The 25694-nt window shown below is 41.6% G+C and overlaps 1 protein-coding gene across 3 annotated transcripts in view; it reads left to right on the top strand.

Annotated features, from left to right (window-relative positions):
* The first annotated feature begins 1861 nt into the window (after positions 1–1861).
* The window catches only part of LOC146002518 (uncharacterized), a 43297-nt gene continuing 19464 nt past the window's right edge, over positions 1862–25694 (top strand). For 2 of the 3 annotated variants that reach the window (XM_083140429.1, XM_083140421.1), the window contains exons 1-3: positions 1862–2004; positions 8232–8385; positions 22048–22361. In XM_083140429.1, the coding sequence (XP_082996555.1) occupies positions 1951–2004; positions 8232–8385; positions 22048–22361 (522 nt within the window). In that variant the 5' untranslated portion in view covers positions 1862–1950. Of the gene's footprint in view, positions 2005–2131; positions 2260–8231; positions 8386–22047; positions 22362–25694 lie in introns of those variants that run through there. The other variant, XM_083140439.1, reaches the window with a different exon arrangement.

The following is a 25694-nucleotide window of genomic DNA, read 5'->3' as shown; positions in this document are numbered from 1 at the left end:
TAAAACTCTTTGTTTCTTTTTCAGTTTAGGCATCCAGGGATCCCGGGTTCGAATCGCGGTCTGGACATGGGTGTTCTATGTGGGTGTTTCTTCATCAATTTCATCATATCAACAGTCATTACTCATTCTCATCTCCGCAATTAGCAAACAGGGGAAGAAAAGCGACGCTAAATAAAAATCAAATAAAGTTTAGACTCGATCCCTTCTGCAGTAGTGTAAAGAATAACAATCCAGTAGTTCTCACATCTTCCTATAGATGTCGTGGCAATGCGCTTCAGTCCGTGACATCTGCCGGCAGATTAGAGTACTCCATGCACAAGCATAATGAAATGGTTCGACAACTTTTTGAAAACCTTCAAAAATTTCGGTACATCTCAATCAAAAAGAGAAGAACCGCGGCAAACTCGCGAACTAAAGTGGGTAGGCAATTTTCTCTCCCTTTTGCGTTCCCTTCACTTGTGCCCGAGTGCCCCCGTGCGTATGTATGGCCTCCTTCTCTTACCTCAAAAAATTCCAACAACGTTAAATACTTGCATTTCTATCTACATATTTTCTCTATCTCTTCGTTTCTTTTCTCCATGTCTCTATTTATTTATCTCTTTAGTTTAGGACATCAAGTATCGCCTCGCTTTGATTTTGCAGAGATTTATTTCAGTCTCGTTTCGAAATTTGAGAGGAAACACAGATTTTTCTTGTCTCAGTATCATCTCTATGTTCAAAAATCTCTTAATATATATAGGTTTAAGTATAGCTTTCCCTCTTACAAAGTTATGAAAATTATGGGTGAAGTACAGGAGTACATTGTACCCCCCAAGTTGGTCTATCGTGTCTCTCGTTTGTGTAAGTATTTCGTTTCGGAAAATTCCATTTGAAAAATTCAAAAGAAAAGGTCAGTCATATAAGTTTACAATGATTTGAATTTCTGTGGTAGCTAAGTAAGATAAATTAGATAATGCTTGTAAGTTATAAACAATATACCTAAACCTTTTTTATTGAGCGAATTGAAAATATGTTCCTTTAACAGTAGCACCTTGAGTGTGTCAAATTATCTAAGAGGGCACAGGGTGTACAATGGGATTTACGGATTTAGGGAGTACAGTACAGTATACCCCTTCAAAAATTTGAGGGGGTACAATGTACCCCTGTATCCCCCGTTCCTGCGCCACTGCACACACACACACACACACAGGGTGGTCAAAAAAACAACAACTCAAAAACGGTTGCCTGCTGGTAGATATATATCATAGAAACAAGTTCATTTTTCTTATAAACACCAAGATTTTGCTATATAAGCGCTCAAAATCTAACCTGTATGTATGCAACCTAATATAGAAAATGATCACTCTAAGGACGTAAGGGCTTCCCCGATGGCGCAGTGGTAGCGTCGTCGCCTTGTAATCAAAGGGTCCCGGGTTCGATACTCGGTGGAGGCACATAGTGGTTCGGATCCCACTTTAAACTGTAGGTCCAGTCCCGATTAGCCTATTTGTGCATAAAGTGGACTTAAAACACCAACTCAATCGATCTACCATGCTTATCTTCTAACAATGGGCACTATGAGTAAATTGTTTGATATATTATGCCCCTCAGTTACATTAGTTCAGCTTGTTATTCCTAACCATTAAATAGATTTTCAACGGAACAGGATCCTGTGAATGCACCCAAGGCTCTCAACCTTATACGATACGCAGCAAGTAACATTAATCGTTAATGTGTATGCACATTTGATTCATGTTACTTTGTAATTTACACAAAGTAGGTAAAAGATTACGCAAAAATTTCGCATTCCGCATGTCATTTTTTCGAGCATTTCACCTAGCGTCATCTGGGGAACTTCGAGCGTACTAATGGGGAACTTGTCATTTGGGAATTTTGTGTGATATTGCATAACTTTGTATCGAAATATGTATATAAAGTAATATTATGTGATATGTATTTATTTTTCTAACTATGTCCGAGCAGAGCAGCGCAACCTGCTTGACATTAGCTGATTTTCAGAATCAGGTAAGTTGTATTTATATTATTTAGATTACAAGACCGGACTTGCAGTACCAAATGTTCCGAGCCCCATTTTGATATTGCCTTCGTCACAGCTGTCTAAAATTGTTGAGTTCAGTACCCTATTTGAGTTAAGATCTTTTGAGTCTAAACACAGAACGTTTAACGTTTTTGTGTTCAATATATCCGAATTGCAAAAACTTGCTGAGTCAGCACGAGGAAAGAGCAGCGTTCTATTGCGTGCCATTTTGATCTTTGTTGGTTAGCAAATATATATTTATATTCCATAACTCTTTACTACCAGTGTGTACCTTACCTTACTATGAGGTGATATTGTTGATATTGAACAATGGTTCTTGAAAATCGAGTACGAACTATACGATCGAAACATTGCAGTCAGTTGTAGTATTAGATGAGAAATTTTGCATACAGTGGTGTTTATTTACGAAACTGTCATCTATTTTTCTTATTTGAAATACCACATGACAGTATTCTATGACAATTTTGAATAAAAGTTGTGGAATAAATTAATTATACATTTCAGATTATAGTGAGATATATGCTAGAATAATAATCTGAGTGTGTTCATTCAAAAGATTGAGATTATATGGGCAATTTTAAAAATTTGTTCCAACAGTTGTTGATATAAAGGAATAAATTATTTTATCAGTGTTAATAAATTTGTAATAAGGGATTGACTTTTGATCTAGTAAATTAGCAACTCTGTATGTCGTAATGTGTGGCAAAAATAAAGCTTAAGTCTGCTGACTTGGAATCCTAACCACTGTGTAATGTGCCTCAACTTGGAATCGAGCTTGGAACCCTTTAATTGTAAGGTTCTAATGGTGTTTATCCACACATTCATGTCTTGGCATAGCATGAATTTCGCCACACCTAATATATTAGTGGCTGAAAAGATTCAATTGCACATTAACCTCCAGTGGTTACGTGAGGACTAGTACCCCAGTACCGTTAACCCACTGTACTCCCTCGAGAATTACGTGGAATGTTTTTTAATCAACAGATTTCAATGTTTTACGTAATATAAAAGTGGTTCCAGCGTTAGGAAATCACACATAATGGAGATAATTGATCCCAAAGCATCGCCCTCGTAAGTAAAACAAACTCCTATTCCAGACTACTTTCACTCCATTTTCTCGTAAAAATTTCCAAACAGCAGCAAAAGTAACACTCCTGGCGTAACAACGTCAAATTACTATTGTAATGAAACCTAACCCTCCTAACCTAACAACAATTCCGAATATGAACGAGAATATATAATTTTTCAAAGTACTAACAAAACAACTACAAATTACTATCGGGACCAAACCTGGCCCTCCTAACCTAACAACCATTTTCAATATGAACAAGAATATATAATTTTTCAAAGTACTAACAATACAACGTCAAATTACTATCGGGCCCAAGCCTGGCCCGCCTAACCTAACAACCATTTCCAATATGAATGAGTATGACACACAAAACAACGTCAAATTACTATCGGGACCAAACTTGGACCTCCTAACCTATCAACCATTTCCAATATGAATGAGAATATATAATTTTTCAAAGTAGTAACAAAACAGTGTCAAATTATTATCGCCACCAAACCTAACCCTCCTAACCTAACAACTATTTCCAATATGAACAAAAATATATAGTTTTTCAAAGTACTAACCTTAAAGAAATGCACTTTCTGCTACATGGTTGCAGGGGCGAAATGTGTTAAATGGCAGACTAATCACATCCTACAAACACTAACCATGCACAGGGTATCTTTCACACTAAAGACGCACTCGCACCTTCAAAACAAAAGCCAAGTATCATGTGACATGAACTGAAACATCTTCTGCAGTAAATCTCGCGCTCCCTGATGTAACATCAGGATTGCCAACCTTCAATCTCCGATATTTGCAATATGGCTCCAAGTTACAAAACACAAACAACGTAACAACATGTCAAATTCCGTTCACACCCATTTCCCATTCTTCTGGCAAGTCATAACTTTCAAAACCACTACCTTTCTGTACAAGTACTACAGAAGTATTGCATAACACACAATGCCACAGATTTAGTTCATACCACAGGGAGATGGCAACGATGAAAATGATGTCATAAATATTACTATAAAAAACCCTCATTACTCCACTGTAATACATCTCCGTGAGCTAAAAACAACAGAAATCGTTCGTATGGAACAGAATCTTCATAAATGATGCAAAAATTGTCACCTTCTTGTGGGAGTACGGAGGGTTAAGGGTACCCATAAGTGGTGAAACACCACATTTTATATATATATGTATTTGGAAATGAGAAATACAGTAAAACCTCGTTAATCCAGACCCCGATAAGCCAGACTTTGCTTACTCCTGACAGGCAAAGAAAAAAAAGCAGAATGCAAGGTTTTAAATGTGGCTAGAAGTCAACAAGAGAACTTCCCAAAGAAAATGCAGTCAACTACTGATGAAATTCTGTTTCCTGCAGACTTTGTACTGTACTGTATAGTGTATTTAGGCCTGTGCCCTTTTAATACACCATAATAAACATATTTTGTTGCTATAAATGGAGTTTTAATGCACTTTCTACTGTTCTTTTAGGTTATTACAGTTAATCCGGACTTTCGTTAAACCGATCAACTTATTCCCCCCATTAGTCCAGATTAACGTGGTTTTACTGTATCAAACTTTCAGACCACTAAATAAAGCAACCCCTAGATTTAAAAATTCATCCTACAAAATGCATTTCTTTGTTGGTGCATTTTATACTTCACCTTTCGTCATATCTGTTCGTGATGAAATTGTACTACTTGTGGCATGTGGACTGTCCATATATTAAGCAGACTGTTTAGTAATATGTTCATGAAACCAGAATTGCAAATGAATAAAATAATGTAATTAAGCAAGAAACAAACAAAAGGAAAAGCAGCCAGTGTGGCTATTGAAATAGACATAATACTGAAGAATATATGGGAAAGATATATTTACGTTCATCATCTTGGTTTCTGCCTCCAAACTATTCTTTATAGCAAAGATAGAAATTTTACATCCATGAAAAATTTCTATTTGCTAGAGGACTGACTGCATGCACCAAAGCAGCATATGTTACCCTTTCGGGTTCCTCCTCCAGCTGTCTACTTGTTTTTCCTACACTCTCTGAAGTGTAGGAAAAATTCAAAAATTCTTGTTATTATCGATGATAACTAACCTTTAATGAATACAGCTACCAGTAAGAGAGTCACGTGCCTCATTGGTCTTTTGTATAGGTTTACTGAAAGCCAGAATAATTTGTCAATTATCATATTTTTCAAAACTTATCTCCTATACTTTGCTCTGCGATGCCAGGGGTCCCTAGTTCGAATCCTGGCTTGGGAATGGACATTTGTGAAGTCTTATTCATCAATTTCATCATATCATCACTCATCCTCATCTTCGCAAATTAGTCGAAAGTGGCACAAGAAGCGAAGTAAAATAAATTGAATCAAATCAAATTATCTCCTATACTTGTATATTGCTCCCCTATTTGAGCCATGGCTAATAAAACTAATCGGTAACCGTTTCATACATCGGAGACACATTTCTTCAATTTTACACAAGAAACTACTTACGGAAATGAGTTTCTTCAAGGTTTACAACATTCATCGAGGTATTTTCTTTCATCGTGGAATATATTTGACCGGGAAATGATGTATTTTTCAAGAGAAATATCTCACCGACGCAAAATTGCCATTGCTTTCATTTGCTTGCCTTACGACAACCGGATGCTGCATACGTTTGATGACGTAAGCCCCTGTCAATGTTTCAACCCCCCCTTTTTTTTTACTATACTTGCCTAACATAACCAAACCTAACCTAACCTTATCGGAAATGGTTCGTGGGGCTATCCGTGAATGGTTCATGGGGCTATCGGTCAGCTACCGTGCATAATGGTTCATTTGGCTATCAAAGAATGGTTCGTGGAAATATCCGTGAATGGTTTGTGGGGCTATCTGTGTATGGTTCGTGGGGCTATCCGTCAGCTACCCGTGCATAATGTATAATTTCCACCGGTGACTAACACGATAGTAGGTATTTTTCGGTGCAGAAGGTTGAAACACTGCATACCCACAACATGAGTCAAGATGTGCTCGCCAAATTGTGTGTCCCGGAAGCGAAGAAAGGAATAAAGAAAAGCACTCAGAATGTGAAAAATTGTGTTTGTTTTTGTGTAAAAAGCATAATGGCACCTTGAACTATGTTCTGCAATACACAATTGGTAAGTACGAACCATGCGAAACACAAAATATCCAATTTTAATGTGTCTCCGATCTATGAAAGTAATCTTTCCAGAATAGATTCTATCCTTAGTTTTTATCACCATTGTTTGCCATAGAATCCTTTCCATGAGATACCTCCATAAAAAGATATCCACCCACCAAACACCTATTGTACACTAGTAGACATGAATTTTTGGCATCAAATTATCAATTCTAAAGTTGAAACCGAATTTCTAATGCATCAATTTGATCTTAAGAGTACGCCCACAACCAACCTTCGATGTAAAGCTTTATTGCAATCCCACTACAAGGTTCTCCTTTCTCCAACTCTCTATTTTGTGTACGTTTCTGCACTTTTAACAATCTTCCTTGAAATGTTGATATTATCTTGCCACAACACAGTTTCTGACAATCATTACAAAACATGTGTAATTTCCACCCCTGCTCTATCGTGTGTTGTTTTTGTTGTTTCTGTTGGTGTTACAATTTCATTTTAAAAATGCCCATTCAGTATTATATTTGAAACTTAAGTAAACAAATAAATTCACAACTATACGAGTTAGGGTAGGGCAGATGCATATCATTACTGCGCATTGTGTGAACTGAAGATAAATGTTTAAGTGTGTAAAAATGTTGAGTATACTAATACAAGTATGCTGTTTGAATTAGTTCTACATGTTATCTGCAACTGCTAACAAAATTCTGGACTAACATTATATACCACTAAAATGCTACTGTTCCCTTCATTCCATGTAACTGCTGTTGCCAAACCCATATGAACAATATTTGTCACGAACCATAGATTAGCATGCTATCAGTCCCGAAACTTCAAATTTTGACCATGTGAACAAATTTTTCATATCTCTTCTTCCCCGAAAGGAGTATTCTGGAAAAAAAGATACTTCTGCTTGACTTGCCACATTCTTTAATTTTTGGTGCTTTCTCTATGGAATAAAGTGACAATGTAAAGAATTTTAAAAATATGCCAATGAAAATGGCTTCAAGATGCAAAAAACTGAGTGTAACTTTCACATATGTTTTTGAAGTTATCATCAATGAAAATCAGGGTTGTTTGACTTTGGTTACTTGTGGCGAATTTAGATTTTCACATATTTGTAAACAAAGAACACCCTTACTCAGGCTGGGACTTGAACCTGGGAAATTAGGTGGACGACTTTCAATAACACCAGCGAACACGATTGGCCACTGTGTCAGTACAAATAAAAGTGAACACTGTTCAAATTTATAATGTCAACTGTAATTAACAACAACATTACATCAAAAGGTCTATCAGGACCATCTAAGACAAAAATAATGAACACTTAAAGGAGCTAAGAAACAAAAATTGGGTCTGTCAACACACCAAGGAGGGACTAAGAGATATCAACTAAAAATAAACTAAGCCAGTTCAAAAGACTCAAGAATCTGATTTTTTTAAAAAAAAAACTATCAAATAGACTTACACCATTTTACAACTAGTGTTTTTGCATTATAATTGTAATTTAACATGGTCAAGTTTCAAAGTAATACTTGTATCTTAGTTATGTTTTAAATTACAATTTTTTAAAAATGGTATCAGTCTTTATTGGGGGAATGAGGGGGGAGGGACTTGTATGTGATCCAAGCACATGTAAGATATGGTTTTAGGAGGGGCCGAGGCTCATGCCTCCTATTCTTAATGTTTGTTGCTAACATTCATATTTAGTAATAAATCATGTAACATATGAAACTCAAACTTACTCTATACACACCACGGGAATTTTTTGATTCCATGAAATACATATTTTGTATAGCATTAGGCATAAAGTAAGTTGCACTCCTGCTAAGTCAGGTAGTGCGTTGACGATGTACTCATGACATCTGCTGTTGTGGCAGAAAGGCAACAGTTTATGCCTCTCATTCTATAAATGTATATTTCATGCTGGTGCTTGAGTCTCCATCCTGAGACAAACATTTTGAATGAAATTTTCTTTCCTTTTAGCTAAGTAGTGCTCTAAACTCTCTGAAGAATCTAAGTTCATCCGAACGGTGTGAAGCTGTGATATACCTCAAGAGCTGCATTGACAATTTAAAGGATGATATACCCAATCGAAATGAAGAGGAGAAAAAATATACAACTTTGGTTACAGCAGCAGGTTTGAGAATTTACTTTGGTTTCAAAATGTAGACTAGAGCCTCAGTGCATAGGAGCAGGGAAACTGTCATTCCATCAGAACTTGTACAAAGTCACATGCTCAACAGATCCATCACCAATTGTTCTTTAAAAAGGCCACCCATGTGAACTGGGGCTAAGTGTATGAAACATGCCTGTAAAGCATATATGTGTGGTTTTGGTAGGAAACTATTTTACAACATACGAGGGGGTATCAAAAAGTTTTGCCTGTTGAGGTATAATTTGTTTAATAATGGAAAGAGTGAAACAATGAACATACATATAGTTTGCCTGTAGTGTCCTCTACTCAGAGTTACCCTTCCACACAGTTGCCATAACGTTCGATGCATTTGTGCCAGCATTTTATCCAGCCCTCAAAACCAGTTTCGAAAAATTCCACAGAACACTCCCTGCCCCACTGTTCAGAGCTGTTTTAACTTCTGTAGGTCATCGAATCTCATGCCACGAAGCACAGACTTAGCTCAGACTTTATGGTATCCCAAACTCAATCATTGCATGTGCTGACCCATAGGACATGTGCACTGCATCAGAAATTTCCTGGATGGTGATGCGTCTATCTTTTCGAATGAGCTCATCATCCCTGTGGCGGTTGTCGTCGGTCAACGACGTTGATGGCCTGCCACTCCTTGTCATGTCCACACTTTCAGTTTCTCCCACTTTGAACTTAACTACTTAAGTCTGTGCTTCGTGGCATGAGATTCGATGACCTACAGAGGTTAAAACAGCTCTAAACAGTGGGGCAGGGAGTGTTCTGTGGAATTTTTCGAAACTGGTTTTGAGGGCTGGATAAAACGCTGGCACAAATGCATTGAACGTGATGGCAACTGTGTTAAAGGGGAACTCTGAGTAGAGGACACTGCAGGCAAACTATATATATGTTCATTGTTTCAATCTTTCCATTATTAATCAAATTATACCTCAACAGGCAAAACTTTTTGATACCTCCTCGTATTATAACTATTTTCTCCATGCAAACCCAAAGTGTTGTATTTCTGTCTTTATTAATCGTGTTTTATTTAGAAACAAAAGCAAGTTTATTGCTATTGAATTTATGTTATACAGGGTTCATTTTAATGGCGCCCACGGACCACAGATTCGTATAGAGGACATCAAAACAAACAACTTTTCTCAGTAACATTTTTCTCGTTGGTGCGTTGATCCGATGCTACAGCTGATCAAAAAAGACCCTTTTGCCGCCTGGATGCTGGCAACCCAACACAACATTTGATCGTATCTGTGATGTCATTTCCTGCAGCGAAACAGTTCAAGGCAGGATTGCAAGGAACACACAAATTTTGTAAAAAATTACAAACTACCAACCACATTATTAGCTGTAAAACGAAGCAAGAAAAGCATCCAGTAGACTGAACATCATAGCCTACCAGCCAGAAGATCAGCAATCATCTCAGGGGAAGGGGGAAGTGAACCAAGGATATGAGAAATGATAAAAAACATATTCAAAATAAAGTGTCAATATCTGATTTTATCTCAGCCTACATGTCAAATATCAACACCAATAATTTTTATTGAACTTCCAGCTTACATGTGGCTGTTTACGCCCAGCTACATGTCAAATATTTGCAAATCTCGTTGCAAGGTTGATATCTACAGGTTTGTGTCCAGATGCCTTGTGATACTTTTGTGCTGATAAAGGAAGTATCCGAGGTTCACGTTCTTACATTACGGCTGAAACACGTACAACCACAGTAACAATGTAATGATGAATCAGTAGTGAATATACTGCCTTGTTCACCGTTGCAAACTATTACTTGTGTATCCGGTGCGTAGATAAAAAACACAGTCATCAGAGATCTTGTATTACTACTACTAATATCCCTGTATTTTCAACCATTTTTGCCACTTGCCTCATAATGTCCTGAATATACATTATATTATGTGTTGCTTACCTTTGGAATTTTGAGTTCTTTCATTTCTATTTTGCCATCTGTTCAGTGTCTCACAGACAACTAGTATCAGAAGAACGAAGTGGATAGACTAAATTTTAGATGCCAACTTAGTAACTAGACTTGCAAATATTTCACGTGTAAGCTGAGACAAAATTCGATATGACCACTTCCACTTGAATTCTATTTCCTTTCTACCATTTTTCGTATTGTTTGTTTTCTTCCTGTTAGGTTACAGAACGTGTTTTCTCGTTTTGTTTTATGGTACATAATGTGGTTCTCATTTTTCATTGAATATTTGTGTGTCACGGTATCTAGTGACATGTGAAACGCAGTTCAATATAAATTATTTTTTGTTTATTGATTCATTTGATGCACAAACATGAAAGTGTGTGGTTTTATTTTATTTTGTGAATAAATTTGTATCCGAGCCAGACGTCGGGAGCTGGGGACGGGTTTTTCTTGAGTGACAGCCGCCGCTTAGAACATGACATATTTGCACCAACACGGAGAAAAGGAAAGATTATTTCCGCCGCTACCGGGCTTGAGTCGCAGCAGGCGTTCGAACCCATGTTCACTGATGACCAGGAAAATCAGCTGGAGCCCAAGCCTGCAAGGATCGAAGACGCCTCGATGACCGCGTTTCAAGACAATGGACACAGGTCATTCCATCCCCTGGGAAACCGAAGCGAAGCCAGCTTTAGCGTCATTCCCAACGGACAAATTCGAAAGTGACATATAAACAAGAGTACCACGATCCCGGAGACAGTTTTTACCCGGATTTCATAGAGAGAGCATCTCCGCGCTACACTCTCGCGTGATCATTGTTTTGCGTCCGTGGACTTCGTTTTCTTACGTACCATGAACGAATCGCAGATAGAGAGTTACCAGTGTGCGCCTTATTTTGGTGAAGATTACGCGGTGATTTGTTTTTGCCAAGCGTGGACTACATAATAATGGAGGGCTAAAGAAGATAGAGAAGGGAGTCCGTCGACTCCCCTGACGCCTGCAACGACGCCGAAGCCAGTCAGACGACGCCAAAACCAAACACTGCCCAAAGCCCGAAGGACGCTTTCAGATCGACGTCCCAACCAAAGCCCGAAGGACGCTTTCAGATCGACGTCCCAACCAAAGCCCGAAGGACGTTTCCAGATCGACGTTCCAACCGAAGCTCGTTACCAGAGAGAGAGAGAGAGAGGGAAGGACGATTCCAGAACGACGCCCAAACGAAGCATGTCACCAGAGAGAGATGATTGCAGATCGACGTCCAATTGATGCCCGACACTGGAGAGATTCCTGACCGGTGCGTGACCACGTACATCCGATGCTAGTGGCAAGTGGAACACCCAAAGTACAAAGTACACCAGATCGTCGCAATTATTCTTCGTCGCGATCGACCTCGGAGGACAATTTCGCCACAAAGGAACCGTGTGCAAGTCTCGCGTCCAGGAGAGATGAATGACCACGCCATGTAGCAGAGTCTGGTACAGTATACTTCAGAGGGTCTCATGTCCATGTAAACGTGCGTCGTTAGTATCAACACCGTACTGTTAACGCCGAAGTCTCACTTATTTGCAAAGTTACTCAGGAAACCCCAAACCTAACCCCCGCGTCTGATAATTTTTGGTATTGTTGTAAAAAAGGGTTATTTCATGTTCAGATGTTCTAATTTAATTGTCTGCATTTAGCGTTAGAAGCTCCATTTCATTTCTTTAATATTTAGTGTAAATTGTCAAAGTGTGCTCCATTTCTTGTGTAACCGACCGCCCCGTCGCGCCATTTAACTTGTCAATAGTTGACTGATGAGTCCTTTTTAATTGTGGAAGGCGTAAATTTTATTGCAAGGTCGTGTGCGTGAAATAGTATTATTTGTTGCATAGTGGTTTTTGATGTAATTTTTGCTCGCGCCGACAATTGATTTGTGTATTTCCGGCAGCTGGAGCCAATTAAGTTTTTGCATCCCTATGTAATTGTGTAGTTGTTCTCATTGGACGAGAGAGGCTTGTGTGTAATACCCCCGTCCGAGAAACTTGTATAATGTCGTGCTTACGACTTGATGCATACGTTCATTCGAACGAAAGATTTAACCACGCCGACCCAATTGTCTTACTTAACCTAAAGGTTTAAAAATTAAAAGGAATGATATGTTAATGAGATCCATGATTTGTATCCATACTTCACATGTAAAAATACCTCATGTGTGTGAAAGAGAGATAGAGTGAATGTTGTGAGAGTGAGGAGGCTTTGTAAACAGTTGTTGATTGCAATATTTTTTTGTTGTTACAATATATATTCACTTTTTTTACCGTTCGTCAGTGTTGTTATTTGACGTTTTTCAGGTACCGGATATTATGCTATTAGTGTGTTATGATTGTTCGAATCTACATATCAAAGGTAAACAAAACAGTGTAATATTTCAAGGTATTTATCCCCGCCTCGCAATAGTATGACAATAAACGACCGTCTCAGTACCGAACTTGAAAACCTGGACCGAGAGTCACGACCGGTCTCCCGTACACATAACGACGTTTGGCCCATTGTCGGGGTATGATTGACACGTCATTTCGGGGACCGGGAGTGCACTCGTTACATTTGGCGCCGCAAACATGGGACGGCAACTTCTGTCATGCCTTTCCAGGAAAGCCAGGTTGCGAGAGCGGTAGAAATTTCATTGTTGTATACGTCATACATAAAATTCTTGTGTTAGGTTCCTGGTTATTTGTGTGTTTTTCGTTTTGTATTTCGAGGGTTATTTTCATGTATTTGTCGTAGGTTCACGTGTAAGGACACGTTGTTGGGCGTAATTGGTAACAATAGGGCAGATATTTTTTTTTCGGCGAAAGCAGCAAGGGCAGCTGCATAGGGCATTTTTATGTACTTTTTGTGTACTTTTTTTGGTTGTTGGCATAATTTATGGCATCAGGCTGAGTTGCGGGATAAGGGATTCCCGACGGACCTCCTTTTTCTTTTTATGTATCGATTTGTAATTCACATTTTGTGTGAGCTCGCGTAAGTTTGCGTAACTGTTCCAAAGTGCGACAGAAGATTGAGCAGATAATTAAGGAAAGGTCTTCATGAGATTAAGAAATCGTCGTATAGACTGTTTGAACAAGAGTGACGTCATGATGGTTTGCGAGGCTTGTGGAAAAGAATTTGCTGATTTCGAAATCGACAGCAAGGGGGCCAGACCGGTTTGTCCCCAGTGCAAGGGCCCGTTGGAAATGGAAAGGGAGATACCAAGTGCCCAAGGGGGTACATCATCACGTGCGGACGATGACCACAGCAAGGAACAAGGAGATGACGTAGGAAGTGGCAGTGGTGCCAACCAATTCCAGCTGCTTCTCCAGATGCTCCAAGGAATGGAAACCAGGATGCAAGCCAACATGCAAGGAATGCAGACCGAGATGCAAGCCAACATCCAGGATTGCAGGCTGAGGTGCAAGGGATGCAGACCGACGTGCGAGGGATGGAAGAACGCCTACAAGGGACGGTTCGCGCCTCCGGAGAAGAAGTGACGCAACGGCTCCTTCAGACGATCCAAGAATCCGAGGCTCGAATCGAATCCAGGATCGCCAGGACCAACGCTCGCATCGATGAACAGGAAGCCAAGGTGGCAACACTGGCGCAGAGCATAAGTGAGCAGGAAGGAGCTTTGCAACACATCGGCCAACAATGCGCACAGCTGGAGTCAGCCTGTAATCGGCGCTACGATGCCCTCGAGCGACAGGTACGGCGAGCAGCGAGTCTAGCGGAAGGGAATTCCGAGAAGATAAAGGACATAGAGGAGAAACTGCAACGACTGAACGTAGCCGACGTCCCCGAATCATCGCGAGAGCCGGCAGCCATGACATCATCGCAGCCAGCTGCGGTCCCCTCGTCTTCAAGGCGCGCGAGTGACGCAAGACCGACTACGCTTGTTAACGGGGGAAGCGAAGTGGAACCTGGACTACATCTTCCATCGCCGCGACCGTTCGAAGCCCAAACTTCAAGCCAGGAAGATATACGATCTGAACCAGCACCGGCGAGGAGGGCTCTGTTCCCGCCGGAATATAAGAAACATTTCAAGAAGTTCTCCGGGGCCGACAGGATTTTGCCGTCTGCCTTCATCGAGGAATTCGAAGCAACAGCGCGGGAGTTAGGACTTGCGGATGGGGAGCGATTACTCGTGCTGAAAGGCCTAATGCAAGATCGGGCAAAGAACTGGCTGGATCGGAATGAAAGACACTTTCATTCATACTCGGCGTTTAGGGAAGCGTTCCTGACACACTTTCAGCGCCCTATGCAAGTGGAAAGGATGCTCATCCAGCTGAGGAACGAGAGGTACGACAGGAACGGGGGACTTACTTTTTGGCAATATTTCTGGCGTAAGTTCAATGAGTTCCAAGCTCTCCAGCCACAGATGACCATGTCGGAGATAATTGCGGCCCTAATTTATCATTACCCGCAAGAGATAAGACGGCATCTCAACGGGGCGTGCGTTTTCGAAGCAGAAGCCATGTCGCTCACGCTCGAGAACCTAAACCAGTGCGAAGAAGAACGCGAGAGGACGCGGAGTGACAGATGGAACAAAAGGAGACGACCGGAGGATGAAGGAAGCCGAGGAAATAAGCATCCACGCGTTCACCTGGTCCAGCAAAGATACGGTGGGCAGCAACACGCTCCAGGAGCCAAAGTAAGCCGTTTTCTAGACAATCCGCCTTCACCGCGACACAGACGCCAGTGCCGAGGAAGGAGACGACAAATTGGACCGAGCCGTAGGTCGCCGGGTCACCATGGCAACAGCGACAACAACAACTTCTTCAACGGGCAGGTAAGCAACGGCTATTACCAACGTCATCTGGACAGTAGACCGGGGAGCCCGCGTTCTGACAGCGAGAACACAAGGCGCAGCCAGATGGGGGTCCAGAGGAGCCCGACTAGGAATGCGAACGGCCCGGGTTCGAGACATGGATCACCGCAGCCGGGGCCGTCAAATTACCACCACACGGGAAACCGTTAGGAGTCTCGCATCAGGGCTCAGATGCGGGACAGACTGCACCCAACCCACCTAAATTTGAGCCAAACCACCCAGGAGAAAAAACCACGCCAATCCGGATTCGAGCTGCCTGGTTGGGCGAAGATATGCACGGCGATGAGGATGCGGAGGAGAAACGCGAGGACCATTGGCCTACGAGATCACCGTTAGTGGAGCTGCGAGTTGGAAACGAGGTGGTAACTGGACTTCTGGATACGGGATGCGAGGCAAGCCTTTGTTCCGAGGCAACATGGCGGCGAGTAACGGAAGGGGTACGCCGGCCACAACTTCGCCACCTACGAGATTTCAGACTCGTAGATTTCTCCGGGAAAGCGAGAGAGAAGCCGCTTGGACACACAGTTCTGCATGCATGCATGAACGATCACCCTGTAGAAGTTGAAGTTTTGGTGGTCCAGTCTTTGCCTGTCGACTTGTTAATCGGGATGGATTTCCTCAGTCGATATGCCTCGGTCCTGAACATCGGCAAGCATTTCGTAACTCTGGCTAATCGCGACGAAGAGTTTGACGTCGAGTTCATGAAGCCCGGGGAAGGAGAAGAGAGCGGGTTCCAGCCAAACGTCGCATTGTGCACGGAGGTCAACCACCACGAGAAGCTTAAAAAGAAAGTGGATTCAACGGTAGCCTCCTGCGAAAGCCTCACCATAGGGGAGAAGAGAGTCTTCGCCGAACTATTGGAGGAAAATGCCGTCGTTCTCGCCGAGATACCAGGGAGGTGTAACAAATACGTTCACGAAATCATCGTTGAGGGAGAAAAACCGGTAGTCAGCAAACCTTACCCCATCGCTTTTACGCACCGCCCGGAAGTGCGTCGGCAGTTGCAGCAGATGTTGGAATGGGGCGTCATAAGAAAGTCACGTGCGGTTCATGTAAATCCCCTCCTAGTTGTGAAAAAAAGTGACGGTAGCCTTAGAATTTGTGGCGACTTCCGCGGATTAAACCAAAGGTGCAAGTTAGAGCGCGTCCGGACATTAAAGTTACAAGACACCCTGCAGTTGTTCCACGACAAAAAGGTATTCTCTAAGATAGACATGCTGTCTGGATTTTGGCAAATTTCTCTAACGGAAAAAAGCATGCCATACACCGCCTTCGGTTTTGAGGATAACCTGTATGAATTTACTGTTGTTCCTTTTGGCATATCAAACGGGGTACAGGCCTTCACGCACGCCATGGCGGAGGTACTAGGGGACAAAGTCAAAGATTTTTGCCTGTGGTACGGGGACGATATATTGTGCTTTTCGAGAGACGTGGTGGAACATTTTGAACATCTGATCATCATCTTCACCAAGTTGCGAGAAGCGGGAATGACGATCAAGCTCGAAAAGTCGGCCTTTTTCCAATCAGAGGTGAAGTTTCTGGGACACGTGATAGATGAAAAAGGTGTGAGGCAAGATCCAGCGAAGTTCGAGACGATCCGGAAACTAGAAGCCCCCACGACCAGAAAAGGAGTGCAGCGCCTGCTGGGAATATTCAAGTGGCACCGCCGCTTCGTTCCGAACTTCAGTGACATTGCGAGCCCACTCTTCGAACTTCTGAAGCAAGGGAAAAAATGGGAGTGGACAGCCGAACACCAAGGAGCCTTGGATAAGCTGAAGGACGCCGTCTGTGAGCAGCTTTACCTTCATCACGCCGACCTCTTGGACACGTTTTATGTGCAGAGCGACGCCTCGATTTCGGCTCTTGGGGCGGTCTTGTATCAGGAAAAAGAGGGGGAAAAACGGATCATCCAGTACGCCAGCTGCTCCCTGAGAGGGGCGGAAAGGAACTACTCCGTCGGCGAGCTCGAGTGTCTGGTGGTAGTTTGGGCACTAGAAATTTTTCATGTTTACCTGGCCGGAGGGCACTTCGTCGTAAGGACAGACCACCGTAACCTACAGTGGCTGCACCGCGCGAAGAACTGGAGCGGATGCCTCACGAGATGGAGTCATCACTTGCAGAAATATTCGTTTGATGTGGAATATGTGAAGGGGCGCGACAACGTAGTTCCAGACGCCTTGTCAAGATACGTCGAAGGAAAGGGACTAACCAAGGTGCGCGTGAATCTTATGCAATTTGATTCCCCGTACTTAACCATCTTCAGTCGTGAGCGATTCGCCGAAATGCAGCGTGAAGATGCCGAGACCGGGGAGTACTACCGTATCCTGGAGGGTCAGCAACTCGCCGAAGCCCGCCGCCAGCGACGCGTAAAGGAACATTTTGTTATCTCGAACGGGATCCTATGCAAGGTAGACGTTCACAACCCCGAACGCCTGAGGCTGTGTGTTCCAACTGAAGCGAGGGAGAAAATCTTAGAAGAGGCGCACGACAAGTCGGGGCATTTCGGCGGGAAGAAGATGTGGAGGCATCTCGATCACCTCTATTTCTGGAGAGGGATGCGCAAGGATGCGAAGAGATGGGCGCGAGACTGCGTAATCTGCATGCAGACGAAACCTAACCGTGCGAAGGCGGCCAAGAATCCGACGTCGCTAGTGGCGGAAAAGCCACGGGAGATAGTCTTCGCAGACTGCGTGGGACCGCTTCCGAAGAGCAGTGACGGAATGAGGTACATTTTCACCTTTATGGATGGATGCAGCCGTTTCCTCATGGCGTACCCAGTCCGGACAACCACGACGAAAGTACTACTTCAGAAAGAAATTGACCGGCACCTACTTCACACACATGGGGACCCCCCGCTACGTGCTCACCGACCGAGGAGGCCAGTTTACGAGTAGCCTATGGAAGAAGACGTTGGAAGAGTATGCTGTCAAGCCCATATGGACACCGAGCTACCGACCGCAGGCGAATAAAGTAGAGTGCATGCATTGCGAGATGAATCGTCTGTTGCGAGTATTTTGTCACAAGCAGCATAACGAATGGAGCAAGCATATTCCATCTATTGTGCTCCTTCTCAATAACACGGAGTCAGACACCCTAGGTTTCGCGCCCGCAGAGCTTCAGTGGGGCAGCACGCAGCGAAGAGACGTAATCCGCCACTTCGGTCTCAAGGAGGGTGACCACGACCTAACGGCCAACCAAAAGGTCTTAATGGCCATGGAAAGGACGAGGAAGGCAAGACAAACAGCAAACGAGACGAGGGCACGAGACGGTGCAGGGGTTAAAGCAGGTGACCTCGTGTTCGTGAAAAATCACGGACTCAGCTCGCAAATTGAGGGAAAGATAAAGAAGCTGTTTTTTATGTACGACGGGCCGTATTTTTGTAAGAGCAAGCTAGCCACCAACATACTTGAACTGGTAGATTGCACGACCGGAAAAACGCTAGCGCCGCAACATGCAGAGAACTGCAAAAGGTGGAACTGCTCCGACGAAAAGCGCCAAGAGTGGTTAGCGCGATATAAAAGCACGAGCGAGTCTTCGGTTTGAATTCTGATCAGGATGTGAGGTACATTTATCCTATTTTTGTGTAAATTATTGAGTGTATAATATGTTGATCTATTATGTAAATTGGAGGCATCATTTATATCATGTGTTTTGTGTTATCGAACTGGTTAACTTTTCTTGTAGAGGGTGTTAAAAAATTTGTAGTCAAAATTTCATGCCCCTGAGTAGTGAAAATTTTATTCGCCTACAGAATTTTTTGATCGGAAGGAGGGCGAGATGTCACGGTATCTAGTGACATGTGAAACGCAGTTCGATATAAATTATTTTTTGTTTATTGATTCATTTGATGCACAAACATGAAAGTGTGAGGTTTTATTTTATTTTGTGAATAAATTTGTATCCGAGCCAGACGTCGGGAGATGGGGACGGGTTTTTCTTGAGTGACAGCCGCCGCTTAGAACATGACATATTTGCACCAACACGGAGATAAGGAAAGATTATTTCCGCCGCTACCGGGCTTGAGTCGCAGCAGGCGTTCGAACCCATGTTCACGGATGACCAGAAAAATCAGCTGGAGCCCAAGCCTGCAAGGATCGAAGACGCCTCGATGACCGCGTTTCAAGACAATGGACACAGGTCATTCCATCCCCTGGGAAACCGAAGCGAAGCCAGCTTTAGCGTCATTCCCAACGAACAAATTCGAAAGTGACATATAAACAAGAGTACCACGATCCCGGAGACAGTTTTTACCCGGATTTCATAGAGAGAGCATCTCCGCGCTACACTCTCGCGTGATCATTGTTTTGCGTCCGTGGACTTCGTTTTCTTACGTACCGTGAACGAATCGCAGATAGAGAGTTACCAGTGTGCACCTTATTTTGGTGAAGATTACGCGGTGATTTGTTTTTGCCAAGCGTGGACTACATAATAATGGAGGGCTAAAGAAGATAGAGAAGGGAGTCCGTCGACTCCCCTGACGCCTGCAACGACGCCGAAGCCAGTCAGACGACGCCAAAACCAAACACTGCCCAAAGCCCGAAGGACGCTTTCAGATCGACGTCCCAACCAAAGCCCGAAGGACGTTTCCAGATCGACGTTCCAACCGAAGCTCGTTACCAGATAGAGAGAGGGAAGGACGATTCCAGAACGATGCCCAAACGAAGCATGTCACCAGAGAGAGATGATTGCAGATCGACGTCCAATTGATGCCCGACACTGGAGAGATTCCTGACCGGCGCGTGGCCACGTACATCCGATGCTAGTGGCAAGTGGAACGCCCGAAGTACTAAGGAGGTGCAAGTACACCAGATCGTCGCAATTATTCTTCGTCGCGATCGACCTCGGAGGACAATTTCGCCACAAAGGAACCGTGTGCAAGTCCCGCGTCTAGGAGAGATGAATGACCACGCCATGTAGCAGAGTCTGGTACAGTATACTTCAGAGGGTCTCATGTCCATGTAAACGTGCGTCGTTAGTATCAACACCGTACTGTTAACGCCGAAGTCTCACTTATTTGCAAAGTTACTCAGGAAACCCCAAACCTAACCCCCGCGTCTGATAATTTTTGGTATTGTTGTAAAAAAGGGTTATTTCATGTTCAGATGTTCTAATTTAATTGTCTGCATTCAGCGTTAGAAGCTCCATTTCATTTCTTTAATATTTAGTGTAAATTGTCAAAGTGTGCTCCATTTCTTGTGTAACCGACCGCCCCGTCGTGCCATTTAACTTGTCAATAGTTGACTGATGAGTCCTTTTTAATTGTGGAAGGCGTAAATTTTATTGCAAGGTCGTGTGCGTGAAATAGTATTATTTGTTGCATAGTGGTTTTTGATGTAATTTTTGCTCGCGCCGACGATTGATTTGTGTATTTCCGGCAGCTGGAGCCAATTAAGTTTTTGCATCCCTATGTAATTGTGTAGTTGTTCTCATTGGATGAGAGAGGCTTGTGTGTAATACCACTGTCCGAGAAACTTGTATAATGTCGTGCTTACGACTCGATGCATACGTTCATTCGAACGAAAGATTTAACCACGCCGACCCAATTGTCTTACTTAACCTAAAGGTTTAAAAATTAAAAGGAATGATATGTTAATGAGATCCATGATTTGTATCCATACTTCACATGTAAAAATACCTCATGTGTGTGAAAGAGAGATAGAGTGAATGTTGTGAGAGTGAGGAGGCTTTGTAAACAGTTGTTGATTGCAATATTTTTTTGTTGTTACAATATATATTCACTTTTTTTACCGTTCGTCAGTGTTGTTATTTGACGTTTTTCAGGTACCGGATATTATGCTATTAGTGTGTTATGATTGTTCGAATCTACATATCAAAGGTAAACAAAACAGTGTAATATTTCAAGGTATTTATCCCCGCCTCGCAATAGTATGACAATAAACGACCGTCTCAGTACCGAACTTGAAAACCTGGACCGAGAGTCACGACCGGTCTCCCGTACACATAACGACGTTTGGCCCATTGTCGGGGTATGATTGACATGTCATTTCGGGGACCGGGAGTGCACTCGTTACATGTGTTCCTGGCAACCCTGGAATGCATTGCTTCACGACGGAATATGACATCACAAATGCAATCAAATGTTGTGTGTGGTTGCCAGGTGGCAAAATGGGCATTTTTTAACGACTGTAGCACTGAAATGATGCACCAACGAGAAAAATATTACCGAGAAAAGTTATTTGTTTTGATGTCCTCTATACGTTTCCGTGGTCCGTGGGTGCCATTAAAATGACACCCTGTATATTCCACTTTGTGCCAGCGAGTGCATTATTCAAGAGTCAGTCACCACATGTGAAAGAATTCAACATAGAAGCTTGATGAAAAAATGATGCTTCTTTGCACAGTGGTGTATGTAAAACACTTCAAAACTTTAAATTTAATGTTACAAATTGCACCAGGTGGCCACAATTCATACAAATTTTATAATCTTAATGCAATGGCAAGAGTTTTTAATTAAGTTATAGGCTATTTGTAGAAATGTTGGATTGGTACAATTAAGGACAATTTTCCTGAAAAACTTTAGTATATTTCTATGGCCAGTAGTAAAACAGTACTCTTGAATTTGAAACTCTTTAATATGATACGCTGATATGTTACAAGAAAACATTTGGTTTAAGAATATTGTGAAGATGAAGAGCTTCTGTCAGTTCTGGATATGCTTCTAAGCTTTTGAGAGCTAACATCACACTCATCTTCAGTAATCTCTGAAGATTAGCTCTTGGAAACATATCGGGAACTGATCTGGCTGATATCCCAAGATAATCTCTTCACTATATGCTACCAGCAAAGCTTCAAGAATTATTACATTGCTGTTTTTTCTAATTCTCTTCTTTGTGTTGTTAATCTCCTGCAGCAACTGGTGAAGATGTTAGTGACAGAGAATCGCTGTATGAAGGAATATACAGCAATTCACAAGAACAGGCGCTTGACAGAGTTGAGGAATTGCCATGCGAAAGTATGGAGACAGAGCCATGCAGGGAGGATGTTGAATCAAATTGTGCAACTGTATTGGTCAAACCAGAACTGGACATGATGGTGGATAATTCCATAGACGATAATGAAGATAATGCTTCAAACGAAGTCAATAAGCAAAGAAAGCAGAAAGATGTTCATGAGAAGATACTAACCAATTGCAGAATGAAGCTCAGGAATAGGATTGTTGATAAAGTAAGTGTGAGAAGATTGGGTTGTTTATAAAGTAAGTGTGGATTTAGGATGCTAGTCGTGGATTGGGTTGTTAATAAAGTAAGTGTGGATTTAGGATGCTAGTCGTGTTGGACAAGTAAGCTGTAAGGTTTTCTATTTCTGTACTTCTCTTTCTCTTGTCATCAAATTCATGTCTAGATGCCGAAACCTCTGCTAATCCTCCGTAACCCACGCTGCAGCACTAAGTGTTGCCTTTTTGTAAATTTTGAATTGTTTTCCTCACCAGCGCAATAATGGTTGGGAAAGCACTCGATAACCTCTCTACACTATTCCCACGAAATCATAGAAGCGTTCGCGCCTTTTTTCTGGCATTCTTTCAGTTGCTTACCAGTGGCGATCCCTCCATGGAACAGATGGAACAGGCTGTTCCCTTCTACTTATCGCCCTTTTTAGCTATTTAAATTATCTGTAATAACATAATAAGAACCACTTTCTTCCGAAATCAACACGCCGAAGAAAAACTTTCACTGTGACTGGACGTTTGTTTACTTCTTCACCTACCCTCTTCGTTCCATCCTCTGCTGCCTGACGCCGAATATTTCCGACCACGCGCAAAGGTAAACGATCCTCATGGTGCCACCTCCCACCACAGAGCCAGAACTCTCTAGCTGTTGCCTACGACAGACATAGCGAATTCGTTTTCCTTCGAATTTTTGCTATGTGCTAAAGTTTAATTGCGTCGTAGTGATAGTTTTGAGTGTAGTAAGTTATAGTTCCCTAACCTCATTGCAAAATTGCGTCTGCCAGTCATAACAAACTGGAAAAATGTTCTACACTCTAATAGTCTGCTAAATGCCTTGGGTAAACGCTGCGATATAGCTTCCGAGGGAACAGCTCGCGTCCACCTATTTCACCAGCCCCAAGACGCATGCAGTGGCAGGACAAGAAAGCGAATATTGCGAGCGTAGGGTTGCAAATGTTGTATCATTGACCAGCTGAAGACGAAAGCTTTTAGTTCATTGAACTTTACAGAAAAGACAGCAAACCAAGACCTACCCTAACCGAATTAACAACAAAAACGTAATCGTACACAAGGCATTTTATAAAAAGTTACAACAACTCTGTAAAATGATTAACTGGATACTCTTCCAGTGGCAAATTATTGTTGTCCTTGAACAAATCACGAGAAGGGAGTTTGGAACAGTTCGGGTTTTGTCACAATTTCTACAAATCTAGCGGACGTCATGAAAAAACTCGGCCATCTGAATGCCATTATTGCATTGAGGACGTTTGAATTACAAGAATGCTCAACTCTACAAAAAAAGTGTCAATTTAATCTACAATACAGAGATGAAACAGGTTTCGACAAAACATTTTTTCTCTGATCACTCATAAATTGCTTTTATTAATTTTTTCTTTGTTGTGCGTCAACAATTTTGTTTTTAATGTTTTCTTTACATTATATCATATTTGCTTTAACATTGGTATTGTCATAATTTTAACGTGCTTCATGTATGTCACTTCTGATTATTTGTAACATATTTATCGTATGTTTATTTGGTTCATTTCAATAAGGGTTGAATTTTACTTGGTGTACTGTATTATATTACGACAGGTATGAGAGGGGAGGGGGCAAGTGCAGGTCACCTGTTCCCCTGCCTGATTTAGCACCGCACACCACTGTTGCTTACATGCCTCTGAAGTGACCAGGTCTCCCTTAGGCAGTACTCAGTACAGTGCATGGGAATCTTTCCTACCTTAAATCATAACATGCCAGCCACGAATTTAGTGGATATAAGAAAAAAACAATGGTACATTCTTTGGAATGCACGTTATTTGTATGCAGAAACCATTGTAGTACCCATTAGGGGTGTGTGGGACAAATTTTATGGTCGGGACGGGAATCTTTTAAAATCTCAATGTTTGGGATGGGAAAAATTGGCAACCTACTACTTAGTCTGGGAATTTTCGGTACGGGAAATGTTTTAAATTTCCCGACGCATTGAAAATCTCGAATTCTATACGACATTTTAACCTCAAGTGATTGTTTTTGCATTTCTGGAATAAAAACTACAATTTTCAGAGAAGTTCCAGACACTTGCAATGGAAAATATATCAAGTATTAACCACTTTTTAAAGTAATCATTTTGAATTTCCAAACTGCTTGGGATCCCGAAAAGTTGGGAAGTCTTTTCTGAATGTCGGGATTGGGATGGAATTTTTTTTTCTGATACCGGTACCGACTTTTCTGGATCCCACACACCCCTAGTACCCATACAAAATGTCAGAGTTGTCAAAATAACAAAATTGAAAAGTGACAACATTCGGTTCCTTTTATATGAGTGAGTATGTATTTATTTAACGTATATCTTGCAAATTGAGGAGAAACATTGAGATTTGAACATTTTAAAAATATTTTGTAAGTTTCTTTGAGATATTTTATAGATTCGATTGCTTTTTCTGTGAGTCAGTAAGATTTTGACTAGAATTTTGGAACAAATAGTTCCTTTCTAAGCCCATGTAAGTTGTACTATTTCAATTTGTTTTGAAAAGTATGTTGAATATTTTTTGAAAAATACATTGTAAATTTTATGAATGGTTAGTTCTCATTTTTTAATTGCTTCATTATATGACAAAGATTTAATTATTTTTAGAATAATATTTTGGTGCATTTACTTCAAGAGTCTAAGCTCTCATTTTTTAAAGTTTATTTCCTTTAATAGCTAAAAAAAAATGTCCGAAATGGACATATGTGCGTTCATATATATTTCGCTTGATTTCCAGTGAGTGCAAGTGTAATTCAACATTGATTTGAATCAGTAGTGTTGGTTTTGATAGAGTGGCACTGAGTGCCATGCGTGGGACATTTGTGCTACTATGAGGATGCAGATGATGGAGGGTTAATGAAGACAGAACTTTTTCAGAATCAATCTGATGACAACAAAATTAACAATGCAGAAATACAGGAATTTCCCATGTGCCTTCACTGTGTTGACCACAGTACACCATGAAGTTAATTGTAACTTATTGTGAATCCACATTGATATTTGTAGTTACTAGTTTAAAAGTAACTGTGTTACAGTTTTTTTGGGAGGGGAAGGCTTAGTTTATTTTTAGTTCATATCTCTTAGTCCCTCCTTGGTGTGTTGACAGACCCAATTTTTGTTTCTTAGCTCCTTTAAGTGTTCATTATTTTTGTCTTAGATGGTCCTGATAGACCTTTTGATGCAATGTTGTTGTTAATTACAGTTGACATTATAAAGTTGAACAGTGTTCACTTTTATTTGTACTGGCACAGTGGCCAATCGTGTTCGCCGGTGGTATTGAAAGTCGTCCACCTAATTTCCCAGGTTC

This window comes from Lepisma saccharinum, chromosome 1 (assembly GCF_977018435.1).
Source record: "Lepisma saccharinum chromosome 1, izLepSacc3.1, whole genome shotgun sequence".
In the NCBI taxonomy this organism is placed as follows: Eukaryota; Metazoa; Arthropoda; class Insecta; order Zygentoma; family Lepismatidae; genus Lepisma; species Lepisma saccharinum.
This window is presented reverse-complemented; position numbering and strand designations above follow the sequence as displayed.